Source organism: Pleurodeles waltl, chromosome 3_1, assembly GCF_031143425.1.
Source record: "Pleurodeles waltl isolate 20211129_DDA chromosome 3_1, aPleWal1.hap1.20221129, whole genome shotgun sequence".
In the NCBI taxonomy this organism is placed as follows: domain Eukaryota; kingdom Metazoa; phylum Chordata; class Amphibia; order Caudata; family Salamandridae; genus Pleurodeles; species Pleurodeles waltl.
Window position 1 is genome coordinate 573,073,810 of NC_090440.1, and position 15,015 is coordinate 573,088,824.

A 15,015-nucleotide genomic window follows, 5' to 3' on the forward strand; every position below is an offset into this window, starting at 1 on the left:
TATTATAAAACAACAACCATGATGCAAGTATTTCTTACTCATTTTGTGTCACTTCCCTCGGCCTACTGGATGAAAATGACAATCTAGCAGTAGAGTTAAAATCATTACTCTATTTTGCATTATAAGATCTCCGATGCACAGTTCCTATTTACAATCCAGTATCTGACAAAAATTTAAAATATCCTGCATAAATTCTAAGAAATTTCGGAAATACAGTGAACTACATTTGTTTTCCAAAATAGTGCAATTCACATTTACACTCAGTAACTGTGTGCTGGTGCAGCGTAACATATCTTTGATCACTTTCAGAGAAACCTTTTAGGGATGGATTTTCCTTATGGTCTGGAGATGTGGTCATATTACACAGTTTTGGTTTGAGGTTGTTGAGGTAGACATTGCTCTCACTGGCAGGAGGGTATAATGGGAACCAAGTGCTTGTTTGCTGGGGCATATGATACAAAGCAAGACAACATACAGTTACTGGTATATTGACTTTGCCTTTCTTTCAGACAAAGATAATATAGCTGTAGGTTGTAAAGAAGGCAGGATAACAAGGGGGAAGTTACAAAATTTTCAAAGGTCACACAACATTGGGTTACTGCTGAGGTTGAAGTGTTCAGTATTTTAAGAAACTAAAATGATGTGGTAAAACTATTGTTACTGGTATATGAGAAGTATTATTACTTGTAATTGAAGTCAAATCAGATGAAAATCCTCCATGATTGCAGGTATGCTAGTTGGGGGGAGGGGCATACAGAATATTCCATATATGTGCTTTGATGGTTAGGTACATCCTATTCCAAACTTGGCTAATGGATCAGATATGTACAAAGATAAATGGGGTAATAGACAAAATAGAATGCTATTGATGGATTCTCAGTTAGCGGACAGGTTTGGTGAAGAGTTAACTGCACCAAATTGATTAAACAGAATGAGCGTATCATATCTATATCATGTACAACATATTATTATATGCTCTCTAGAGGGAGGTGGTGATGTAAAAGATCAGTGGCTGCTGAGAATATGAAATAGTTGTTGCAGCTGTTATTACTAATTGCAACTGTTATGTTTCGCATGCCAACTCCCAGCTAGAACAGTGGGTAAAAATATGAACAACAGAGATATGTATGCCTGATACAATGTTGTTGTCAGCTGTATTGAGGAGACTAAACATAACATGTCTCCCTTTATGTTGTTGATAATACAATAAAGAAACATTTTCAAAAAATAAATCTGTAATGATCTACTTTGAGATGCTTGAAGAGCTTAAAGATCCAATTACTATTGTTTTGTGCATTGATAGGGCCTTCTCAAGTATCTTCGCAGGATATCACTCTTAACAACAGGAAATCACCAAATAACATTGAAGTCAATTGGAGTGCTCCACCTGGTCTTGTGGAGTGGTATAATGTGTACCTCCAAGGAGCTGTCTCCCAGAACAAAAAAACCTCATCGATAAAGCCTGTTAATTTTACAGACTTACTTCCCGGCAGAGAATATAGTATCACAATTACAACAATAAGTGGACCTTTCAATGAAACATCAGCAGTAGTGACTGAGGCAACATGTAAGTTAAGCAGATACTGCTGTTGTTTTTTTTGTGTATAGCACTTAGTCTCATTAACAAGCTGAAGCTGCAAAACCTGAGAATGAGTATGGGCTTGATCCTTTAGTACATTGTTAAAATAATAACTACACGTATAATACAGTTTTTGGCTAAATAAAAGTACGTCTTTGACATTGCAAACTCAAGTCTTGAACAAATGCGTGTATATTAATGCAATGTTTAATTATACTTCCTGAAAAAATATCATTGTCTAAGTTGTGTAGTTTTAAACAAAAAATGCTCTTATTGTGATGTCAGTTTTGGAGCTGCCCTATAGAAAATGCTGTTTAGGTCCTTCTTAACTACCAGGGTATATTTATCTTTACTGCACATGGCCAAATAGCCACGCTGAAAGTGAGAAGTGGAGCTTTCAAACTCATGAGTAAATGTGTAATTTATAATTAGGGTAGAGAAGGGCATACTTCGGACAACTCTACAAACATGTTTGAAAGCATCCTATTGCTATAGGTGTGCTTTATAACATATAGTTCTGTAGATAATACTTACCTTTTCTGTTTAGGCATTCTGCTGAGATAAGATCCACTACAAGCAATAATAAGGTGTTTTATGCAATTAGCACTTTTGATATATTAAATTTATTCGAGATGTGATATTGTCAACAATAAAATAGTCTGGGTGGCTTTAAGTAATATATATGATTTTGAAAATTTAGCATAATTACAATTATTTAACAATTATGATGAGAAAATACTCAGGAATTTCAATATAAGTACTACACCTGCTTTCATTTAAAGAAGCCTGGTATCTCCAGTGCCAAATATTATAAGAACGTCACTAAAATGTATCCTCTTCAAGTCACTAAAGAGAAAGCATGATGTCAAAGTGTAAAAAACCCATCATTTAGTCTATAACAGGACAATTTCATCAACACCTACTGAAAATTAAAACACTACTGTGGCCTTCGTTCTTTTATGTATATTGCTTTATAAGACAGCCCTTTAAAATGTGCAAATACTGCAAAGGAGAAGAGTCTAAAGTCTGCTACCTTTACATGTGTTTTAAACTACTAAGTTAGCCTTATGTACGATTTCAAATGACACATATAGCATTCTACTATGAAAAAGAAATATTGGTAACTGAAAGTAGAATTTTTTATAACATATATTTGTGAACCTAAGATGATTATAAAACATGAAGTTCTCAATAATAATGAAATGTTGATGGTTATTCACCAACATTATTTGTATATGATTATTGTATGGATAAATAGACAATAAAATGGAACGTCAAAAAGTAGATGTATAGATTGATGTTTATAAATATTTATTGACAAAATAATTTTTTGTGAATGTTTTCAATGTGCCATTGAGAAGATAAATTATTTTTGATGAAGTGTACTATTAAAATTGCCAAATAATTTCATGGTCAACAGATCCTGAACGGCCTGGTTCGGTGACATCTTTGGATGCAGAAAGAAACAGCATCAAGTTTTCATGGAATCAGCCTTTAAATATGAGTGGTATACAATTGACTTACAATATCACGTACAACAGTTCACAAGGAAACAGAAGTATCACAAACACCAGTACCTATGCCAATATTGAGAACCTGGTTTCAGGAACAAACTACACAATAAGTGTAGTAACCGTTGGTGTTTATAATTATTCAAGTCCACCTCTGCTCATCTCTTCATATACAAGTAAGTGGCGTATTCCTTTATTGTGAATATTTCATTATTGAAATACCACTGGTCATCTCCATAACACTTTCTTGTAATCTAAATACGAATCCAGAAATATTCTGTGAATCATTACTAGCCTCAATTGTTTTTTTCAATTCATGACCTTAAACCACTTTTGTGACTAAGAATGTAGCTAAAAAATGAAAGTTGCTTGAGACTACAGCTTCTCTTTAATTAGCATGTAGATTATGTGTCAATTGAGAGGTCTGTATCTCAGATTTATTAATTTCAAGGCATATCACAATATTATAAAACAACAACCATGATGCAAGTATTTCTTACTCATTTTGTGTCACTTCCCTCGGCCTACTGGATGAAAATGACAATCTAGCAGTAGAGTTAAAATCATTACTCTATTTTGCATTATAAGATCTCCGATGCACAGTTCCTATTTACAATCCAGTATCTGAAAAAAATTGAAAATATCCTGCATAAATTCTCAGAAATTTCGGAAATACAGTGAACTACATTTTTTTTCCAAAATAGTGCAATTCTCATTTACGCTCAGTAACTGTGTGCTGGTGCAGCTTAACATATCTTTGATCACTTTCAGAGAACCCTTTTAGGGATGGATTTTCCTTATGGTCTGGAGATGTGGTCATATTACACAGTTTTGGTTTGAGGTTGTTGAGGTACACATTGCTCTCACTGGCAGGAGGGTATAATGGGAACCAAGTGCTTGTTTGCTGGGGCATATGATACAAAGCAAGACAACATACAGTTACTGGTATATTGACTTTGCCTTTCTTTCAGACAAAGATAATATAGCTGTAGGTTGTAAAGAAGGCAGGATAACAAGGGGGAAGATACAAAATGTTCAAAGGTCACACAACATTGGGTTACTGCTGAGGTTGAAGTGTTCAGTATTTTAAGAAACTAAAATGATGTGATAAAACTATTGTTACTGGTATACGAGAAGTATTATTACTTGTAATTGAAGTCAAATCAGATGAAAATCCTCCATGATTGCAGGTATGCTAGTTGGGGGGAGGGGCATACAGAATATTCCATATATGTGCTTTGATGGTTAGGTACATCCTATTCCAAACTTGGCTAATGGATCAGATATGTACAAAGATAAATGGGGTAATAGACAAAATAGAATGCTATTGATGGATTCTCAGTTAGCGCACAGGTTTGGTGAAGAGTTAACTGCACCAAATTGATTAAACAGAATGAGCGTATCATATCTATATCATGTACAACATATTATTATATGCTCTCTAGAGGGAAGTGGTGATGTAAAAGATCAGTGGCTGCTGAGAATATGAAATAGTTGTTGCAGCTGTTATTACTAATTGCAACTGTAATGTTTCGCATGCCAACTCCCAGCTAGAACAGGGGATAAAAATATGAACAACAGAGATATGTATGCCTGATACAATGTTGTTGTCAGCTGTATTGAGGAGACTAAACATAACATGCCTCCGTTTATGTTGTTGATAATAAAATAAAGAAACATTTTCAAAAAATAAATCTGTAATGATCTACCTTGAGATGCTTGAAGAGCTTAAAGATCCAATTACTGTTGTTTTGTGCATTGATAGGGCCTTCTCAAGTATCTTCGCAGGATATCACTCTTAACAACAGGAAATCACCAAATAACATTGAAGTCAATTGGAGTGCTCCACCTGGTCTTGTGGAGTGGTATAATGTGTACCTCCAAGGAGCTGTCTCCCAGAACAAAACAACCTCATCGATAAAGCCTGTTAATTTTACAGACTTACTTCCCGGCAGAGAATATAGTATCACAATTACAACAATAAGTGGACCTTTCAATGAAACATCAGCAGTAGTGACTGAGGCAACATGTAAGTTAAGCAGATACTGCTGTTGTTTTTTTGTGTATAGCACTTAGTCTCATTAACAAGCTGAAGCTGCAAAACCTGAGAATGAGTATGGGCTTGATCCTTTAGTACATTGTTAAAATAATAACTACACGTATAATACAGTTTTTGGCTAAAAAAAAGTACGTCTTTGACATTGCAAACTCAAGTCTTGAACAAATGCGTGTATATTAATGCAATGTTTAATTATACTTCCTTAAAAAATATCATTGTCTAAGTTGTGTAGTTTTAATCAAAATATTCTCTTATTGTGATGTCAGTTTTGGAGCTGCCCTATAGAAAATGCTGTTTAGGTCCTTCTTAACTACCAGGGTATATTTATCTTTACTACACGTGGCCAAATAGCCACGCTGAAAGTGAGGAGTGGAGCTTTCAAAATCATCAGTAAATGTGTAATTTATAATTAGGGTAGAGAAGAGCATACTTCGGACAACTCTACAAACATGTTTGAAAGCATCCAATTGCTATAGGTGTGCTTTATAACATATAGTTCTGTAGATAATACTTATCTTTTCTGTTTAGGCATTCTGCTGAGATAAGATCCACTACAAGCAATAAGAAGGTGTTTTATGCAATTAGCACTTTTGATGTATTAAATTTATTCGAGATGTGATATTGTCAACAATAAAACAGTCTGGGTGTCTTTAAGTAATATATATGATTTTCTAAATTTAGCACAATTACAATTATTTAACAATTATGATGAGAAAATACTCAGGAATTTCAATATAAGTACTACACCTGCTTTCATTTAAAGAAGCCTGGTATCTCCAGTGCCAAATATTATAAGAACGTCACTAAAATGTATCCTCTTCAAGTCACTAAAGAGAAGGCATGATGTCAAAGTGTAAAAAACCCATCATTTAGTCTATAACAGGACAATTTCATCAACACCTACTGAAAATTAAAACACTACTGTGGCCTTCGTTCTTTTATGTATATTGCTTTATAAGACAGCCCTTTAAAATGTGCAAATACTGCAAAGGAGAAGAGTCTAAAGTCTGCTACCTTTACATGTGTTTTAAACTACTAAGTTAGCCTTATGTACGATTTCAAATGACACATATAGCATACTACTATGAAAAAGAAATAGTGGTAACTGAAAGTTGAATTTTTTATAACATATATTTGTGAACCTAAGATGATTATAAAACATGAAGTTCTCAATAATAATGAAATGTTGATGGTTATTCACCAACATTATTTGTATATGATTATTGTATGGATAAATAGACAATACAATGGAACGTCAAAAAGTAGATGTATAGATTGATGTTTATAAATATTTATTGACAAAATCATTTTTGGTGAATGTTTTCAATGTGCCATTGAGAAGATAAATTATGTTTGATGAAGTGTACTATTAAAATTGCCAAATAATTTCATGGTCAACAGATCCTGAACGGCCTGGTTCGGTGACATCTTTGGATGCAGAAAGAAACAGCATCAAGTTTTCATGGAATCAGCCTTTAAATATGAGTGGTATACAATTGACTTACAATATCACGTACAGCAGTTCACAAGGAAACAGAAGTATCACAAACACCAGTACCTATGCCAATATTGAGAACCTGGTTTCAGGAACAAACTACACAATAAGTGTAGTAACCGTTGGTGTTTATAATTATTCAAGTCCACCTCTGCTCATCTCTTCATATACAAGTAAGTGGCGTATTCCTTTATTGTGAATATTTCATTATTGAAATACCACTGGTCATCTCCATAACACTTTCTTGTAATCTAAATACGAATCCAGAAATATTCTGTGAATCATTACTAGCCTCAATTGTTTTTTTCAATTCATGACCTTAAACCACTTTTGTGACTAAGAATGTAGCTACAAAATGAAAGTTGCTTGAGACTACAGCTTCTCTTTAATTAGCATGTAGATTATGTGTCAATTGAGAGGTCTGTATCTCAGATTTATTAATTTCAAGGCATATCACAATATTATAAAACAACAACCATGATGCAAGTATTTCTTACTCATTTTGTGTCACTTCCCTCGGCCTACTGGGTGAAAATGACAATCTAGCAGTAGAGTTAAAATCATTACTCTATTTTGCATTATAAGATCTCCGATGCACAGTTCCCATTTACAATCCAGTATCTGACAAAAATTGAAAATATCCTGCATAAATTCTCAGAAATTTCGGAAATACAGTGAACTACATTTTTTTTCCCAAATAGTGCAATTCTCATTTACGCTCAGTAACTGTGTGCTGGTGCAGCTTAACATATCTTTGATCACTTTCAGAGAACCCTTTTAGGGATGGATTTTCCTTATGGTCTGGAGATGTGGTCATATTACACAGTTTTGGTTTGAGGTTGTTGAGGTACACATTGCTCTCACTGGCAGGAGGGTATAATGGGAACCAAGTGCTTGTTTGCTGGGGCATATGATACAAAGCAAGACAACATACAGTTACTGGTATACTGACTTTGCCTTTCTTTCAGACAAAGATAATATAGCTGTAGGTTGTAAAGAAGGCAGGATAACAAGGGGGAAGTTACAAAATGTTCAAAGGTCACACAACATTGGGTTACTGCTGAGGTTGAAGTGTTCAGTATTTTAAGAAACTAAAATGATGTGGTAAAACTATTGTTACTGGTATACGAGAAGTATTATTACTTGTAATTGAAGTCAAATCAGATGAAAATCCTCCATGATTGCAGGTATGCTAGTTGGGGGGAGGGGCATACAGAATATTCCATATATGTGCTTTGATGGTTAGGTACATCCTATTCCAAACTTGGCTAATGGATCAGATATGTACAAAGATAAATGGGGTAATAGACAAAATAGAATGCTATTGATGGATTCTCAGTTAGCGGACAGGTTTGGTGAAGAGTTAACTGCACCAAATTGATTAAACAGAATGAGCGTATCATATCTATATCATGTACAACATATTATTATATGCTCTCTAGAGGGAGGTGGTGATGTAAAAGATCAGTGGCTGCTGAGAATATGAAATAGTTGTTGCAGCTGTTATTACTAATTGCAACTGTAATGTTTTGCATGCCAACTCCCAGCTAGAACAGTGGGTAAAAATATGAACAACAGAGATATGTATGCCTGATACAATGTTGTTGTCAGCTGTATTGAGGAGACTAAACATAACATGTCTCCGTTTATGTTGTTGATAATACAATAAAGAAACATTTTCAAAAAATAAATCTGTAATGATCTACTTTGAGATGCTTGAAGAGCTTAAAGATCCAATTACTGTTGTTTTGTGCATTGATAGGGCCTTCTCAAGTATCTTCGCAGGATATCACTCTTAACAACAGGAAATCACCAAATAACATTGAAGTCAATTGGAGTGCTCCACCTGGTCTTGTGGAGTGGTATAATGTGTACCTCCAAGGAGCTGTCTCCCAGAACAAAACAACCTCATCGATAAAGCCTGTTAATTTTACAGACTTACTTCCCGGCAGAGAATATAGTATCACAATTACAACAATAAGTGGACCTTTCAATGAAACATCAGCAGTAGTGACTGAGGCAACATGTAAGTTAAGCAGATACTGCTGTTGTTTTTTTGTGTATAGCACTCAGTCTCATTAACAAGCTGAAGCTGCAAAACCTGAGAATGAGTATGGGCTTGATCCTTTAGTACATTGTTAAAATAATAACTACACGTATAATACAGTTTTTGGCTAAAAAAAAGTACGTCTTTGACATTGCAAACTCAAGTCTTGAACAAATGCGTGTATATTAATGCAATGTTTAATTATACTTCCTGAAAAAATATCATTGTCTAAGTTGTGTAGTTTTAATCAAAATATGCTCTTATTGTGATGTCAGTTTTGGAGCTGCCCTATAGAAAATGCTGTTTAGGTCCTTCTTAACTACCAGGGTATATTTATCTTTACTACACGTGGCCAAATAGCCACGCTGAAAGTGAGGAGTGGAGCTTTCAAAATCATGAGTAAATGTGTAATTTATAATTAGGGTAGAGAAGAGCATACTTCGGACAACTCTACAAACATGTTTAAAAGCATCCAATTGCTATAGGTGTGCCTTATAACATATAGTTCTGTAGATAATACTTACCTTTTCTGTTTAGGCATTCTGCTGAGATAAGATCCACTACAAGCAATAATAAGGTGTTTTATGCAATTAGCACTTTTGATATATTAAATTTATTCGAGATGTGATATTGTCAACAATAAAACAGTCTGGGTGTCTTTAAGTAATATATATGATTTTCTAAATTTAGCATAATTACAATTATTTAACAATTATGATGAGAAAATACTCAGGAATTTCAATATAAGTACTACACCTGCTTTCATTTAAAGAAGCATGGTATCTCCAGTGCCAAATATTATAATAACGTCACTAAAATGTATCCTCTTCAAGTCACTAAAGAGAAGGCATGATGTCAAAGTGTAAAAAAACCCATCATTTAGACTATAACAGGACAATTTCATCAACACCTACTGAAAATTAAAACACTACTGTGGCCTTCGTTCTTTTATGTATATTGGATTATAAAACAGCCCTTTAAAATGTGCAAATACTGCAAAGGAGAAGAGTCTAAAGTCTGCTACCTTTACATGTGTTTTAAACCACTAAGTTAGCCTTATGTACGATTTCAAATGACACATATAGCATACTACTATGAAAAAGAAATATTGGTAACTGAAAGTAGAATTTTTTATAACATATATTTGTGAACCTAAGATGATTATAAAACATGAAGTTCTCAATAATAATGAAATGTTCATGGTTATTCACCAAGATTATTTGTATATGATTATTGTATGGATAAATAGACAATAAAATGGAACGTCAAAAAGTAGATGTATAGATTGATGTTTATAAATATTTATTGACAAAATAATTTTTTGTGAATGTTTTCAATGTGCCATTGAGAAGATAATTTATTTTTGATGAAGTGTACTATTAAAATTGCCAAATAATTTCATGGTCAACAGATCCTGAACGGCCTGGTTCGGTGACATCTTTGAATGCAGAAAGAAACAGCATCAAGTTTTCATGGAATCAGCCTTTAAATATGAGTGGTATACAATTGACTTACAATATCACGTACAGCAGTTCACAAGGAAACAGAAGTATCACAAACACCAGTACCTATGCCAATATTGAGAACCTGGTTTCAGGAACAAACTACACAATAAGTGTAGTAACCGTTGGTGTTTATAATTATTCAAGTCCACCTCTGCTCATCTCTTCATATACAAGTAAGTGGCGTATTCCTTTATTGTGAATATTTCATTATTGAAATAACACTGGTCATCTCCATAACACTTTCTTGTAATCTAAAATACGAACCCAGAAATATTATGTGAATCATTACTAGCCTCCATTGTTTTTTTCAATTCATGACCTTAAACCACTTTTGTGACTAAGAATGTAGCTACAAAATGAAAGTTGCTTGAGACTACAGCTTCTCTTTAATTAGCATGTAGAGTATGTGTCAATTGAGAGGTCTGTATCTCAGATTTATTCATTTCAAGGCATATCACAATATTATAAAACAACAACCATGATGCAAGTATTTCTTACTCATTTTGTGTCACTTCCCTCGGCCTACTGGATGAAAATGACAATCTAGCAGTAGAGTTAAAATCATTACTCTATTTTGCATTATAAGATCTCCGATGCACAGTTCCTATTTACAATCCAGTATCTGACAAAAATTGAAAATATCCTGCATAAATTCTCAGAAATTTCGGAAATACAGTGAACTACATTTGTTTTCCAAAATAGTGCAATTCACATTTACACTCAGTAACTGTGTGCTGGTGCAGCTTAACATATCTTTGATCACTTTCAGAGAACCCTTTTAGGGAAGGATTTTCCTTATGGTCTGGAGATGTGGTCATATTACACAGTTTTGGTTTGAGGTTGTTGAGGTACACATTGCTCTCACTGGTAGGAGGGTATAATGGGAACCAAGTGCTTGTTTGCTGGGGCATATGATACAAAGCAAGACAACATACAGTTACTGCTATATTGACTTTGCCTTTCTTTCAGACAAAGATAATATAGCTGTAGGTTGTAAAGAAGGCAGGATAACAAGGGGGAAGTTACAAAATGTTCAAAGGTCACACAAAATTGGGTTACTGCTGAGGTTGAAGTGTTCAGTATTTTAAGAAACGAAAATGATGTGGTAAAACTATTGTTACTGGTATACGAGAAGTATTATTACTTGTAATTGAAGTCAAATCAGATGAAAATCCTCCATGATTGCAGGTATGCTAGTTGGGGGGAGGGGCATTCAGAATATTCCATATATGTGCTTTGATGGTTAGGTACATCCTATTCCAAACTTGGCTAATGGATCAGATATGTACAAAGATAAATGGGGTAATAGACAAAATAGAATGCTATTGATGGATTCTCAGTTAGCGGGACAGGTTTGGTGAAGAGTTAACTGCACCAAATTGATTAAACAGAATGAGCGTATCATATCTATATCATGTACAACATATTATTATGTGCTCTCTAGAGGGAGGTGGTGATGTAAAAGATCAGTGGCTGCTGAGAATATGAAATAGTTGTTGCAGCTGTTATTACTAATTGCAACTGTTCTGTTTCGCATGTCAACTCCCAGCTAGAACAGTGGGTAAAAATATGAACAACAGAGATATGTATGCCTGATACAATGTTGTTATCAGCTGTATTGAGGAGACTAAACATAACGTGTCTCCGTTTATGTTGTTGATAATAAAATAAAGAAACATTTCAAAAAAGAAATCTGTAATGATCTACTTTAAGATGCTTGAAGAGCTTAAAGATCCAATTACTGTTGTTTTGTGCATTGATAGGGCCTTCTCAAGTATCTTCGCAGGATATCACTCTTAACAACAGGAAATCACCAAATAACATTGAAGTCAATTGGAGTGCTCCACCTGGTCTTGTGGAGTGGTATAATGTGTACCTCCAAGGAGCTGTCTCCCAGAACAAAACAACCTCATCGATAAAGCCTGTTAATTTTACAGACTTACTTCCCGGCAGAGAATATAGTATCACAATTACAACAATAAGTGGACCTTTCAATGAAACATCAGCAGTAGTGACTGAGGCAACATGTAAGTTAAGCAGATACTGCTGTTGGTTTTTTTGTGTATAGCACTTAGTCTCATTAACAAGCTGAAGCTGCAAAACCTGAGAATGAGTATGGGCTTGATCCTTTAGTACATTGTTAAAATAATAACTACACGTATAATACAGTTTTTGGCTAAAAAAAAGTACGTCTTTGACATTGCAAACTCAAGTCTTGAACAAATGCGTGTATATTAATGCAATGTTTAATTATACTTCCTTAAAAAATATCATTGTCTAAGTTGTGTAGTTTTAATCAAAATATTCTCTTATTGTGATGTCAGTTTTGGAGCTGCCCTATAGAAAATGCTGTTTAGGTCCTTCTTAACTACCAGGGTATATTTATCTTTACTACACGTGGCCAAATAGCCACGCTGAAAGTGAGGAGTGGAGCTTTCAAAATCATCAGTAAATGTGTAATTTATAATTAGGGTAGAGAAGAGCATACTTCGGACAACTCTACAAACATGTTTGAAAGCATCCAATTGCTATAGGTGTGCTTTATAACATATAGTTCTGTAGATAATACTTACCTTTTCTGTTTAGGCATTCTGCTGAGATAAGATCCACTACAAGCAATAAGAAGGTGTTTTATGCAATTAGCACTTTTGATGTATTAAATTTATTCGAGATGTGATATTGTCAACAATAAAACAGTCTGGGTGTCTTTAAGTAATATATATGATTTTCTAAATTTAGCACAATTACAATTATTTAACAATTATGATGAGAAAATACTCAGGAATTTCAATATAAGTACTACACCTGCTTTCATTTAAAGAAGCCTGGTATCTCCAGTGCCAAATATTATAAGAACGTCACTAAAATGTATCCTCTTCAAGTCACTAAAGAGAAGGCATGATGTCAAAGTGTAAAAAACCCATCATTTAGTCTATAACAGGACAATTTCATCAACACCTACTGAAAATTAAAACACTACTGTGGCCTTCGTTCTTTTATGTATATTGCTTTATAAGACAGCCCTTTAAAATGTGCAAATACTGCAAAGGAGAAGAGTCTAAAGTCTGCTACCTTTACATGTGTTTTAAACTACTAAGTTAGCCTTATGTACGATTTCAAATGACACATATAGCATACTACTATGAAAAAGAAATAGTGGTAACTGAAAGTTGAATTTTTTATAACATATATTTGTGAACCTAAGATGATTATAAAACATGAAGTTCTCAATAATAATGAAATGTTGATGGTTATTCACCAACATTATTTGTATATGATTATTGTATGGATAAATAGACAATACAATGGAACGTCAAAAAGTAGATGTATAGATTGATGTTTATAAATATTTATTGACAAAATCATTTTTGGTGAATGTTTTCAATGTGCCATTGAGAAGATAAATTATGTTTGATGAAGTGTACTATTAAAATTGCCAAATAATTTCATGGTCAACAGATCCTGAACGGCCTGGTTCGGTGACATCTTTGGATGCAGAAAGAAACAGCATCAAGTTTTCATGGAATCAGCCTTTAAATATGAGTGGTATACAATTGACTTACAATATCACGTACAGCAGTTCACAAGGAAACAGAAGTATCACAAACACCAGTACCTATGCCAATATTGAGAACCTGGTTTCAGGAACAAACTACACAATAAGTGTAGTAACCGTTGGTGTTTATAATTATTCAAGTCCACCTCTGCTCATCTCTTCATATACAAGTAAGTGGCGTATTCCTTTATTGTGAATATTTCATTATTGAAATACCACTGGTCATCTCCATAACACTTTCTTGTAATCTAAATACGAATCCAGAAATATTCTGTGAATCATTACTAGCCTCAATTGTTTTTTTCAATTCATGACCTTAAACCACTTTTGTGACTAAGAATGTAGCTACAAAATGAAAGTTGCTTGAGACTACAGCTTCTCTTTAATTAGCATGTAGATTATGTGTCAATTGAGAGGTCTGTATCTCAGATTTATTAATTTCAAGGCATATCACAATATTATAAAACAACAACCATGATGCAAGTATTTCTTACTCATTTTGTGTCACTTCCCTCGGCCTACTGGGTGAAAATGACAATCTAGCAGTAGAGTTAAAATCATTACTCTATTTTGCATTATAAGATCTCCGATGCACAGTTCCCATTTACAATCCAGTATCTGACAAAAATTGAAAATATCCTGCATAAATTCTCAGAAATTTCGGAAATACAGTGAACTACATTTTTTTTCCAAAATAGTGCAATTCTCATTTACGCTCAGTAACTGTGTGCTGGTGCAGCTTAACATATCTTTGATCACTTTCAGAGAACCCTTTTAGGGATGGATTTTCCTTATGGTCTGGAGATGTGGTCATATTACACAGTTTTGGTTTGAGGTTGTTGAGGTACACATTGCTCTCACTGGCAGGAGGGTATAATGGGAACCAAGTGCTTGTTTGCTGGGGCATATGATACAAAGCAAGACAACATACAGTTACTGGTATACTGACTTTGCCTTTCTTTCAGACAAAGATAATATAGCTGTAGGTTGTAAAGAAGGCAGGATAACAAGGGGGAAGTTACAAAATGTTCAAAGGTCACACAACATTGGGTTACTGCTGAGGTTGAAGTGTTCAGTATTTTAAGAAACTAAAATGATGTGGTAAAACTATTGTTACTGGTATACGAGAAGTATTATTACTTGTAATTGAAGTCAAATCAGATGAAAATCCTCCATGATTGCAGGTATGCTAGTTGGGGGGAGGGGCATACAGAATATTCCATATATGTGCTTTGATGGTTAGGTACATCCTATTCCAAACTT

The 15,015-nt window shown here is 34.1% G+C and overlaps 1 protein-coding gene across 1 annotated transcript in view; it reads left to right on the forward strand.

Annotated features, from left to right (window-relative positions):
- The window catches only part of LOC138283517 (uncharacterized), a 471,678-nt gene that overhangs the window by 61,282 nt on the left and 395,381 nt on the right, over positions 1 to 15,015 (forward strand). Inside the window, exons 26-33 of the mRNA XM_069221456.1 lie at positions 1,304 to 1,567; positions 3,000 to 3,266; positions 4,856 to 5,119; positions 6,551 to 6,817; positions 8,407 to 8,670; positions 10,103 to 10,369; positions 11,960 to 12,223; positions 13,656 to 13,922. Coding sequence (XP_069077557.1) covers positions 1,304 to 1,567; positions 3,000 to 3,266; positions 4,856 to 5,119; positions 6,551 to 6,817; positions 8,407 to 8,670; positions 10,103 to 10,369; positions 11,960 to 12,223; positions 13,656 to 13,922 — 2,124 coding nt within the window. The remainder of the gene's footprint in view (positions 1 to 1,303; positions 1,568 to 2,999; positions 3,267 to 4,855; positions 5,120 to 6,550; positions 6,818 to 8,406; positions 8,671 to 10,102; positions 10,370 to 11,959; positions 12,224 to 13,655; positions 13,923 to 15,015) is intronic.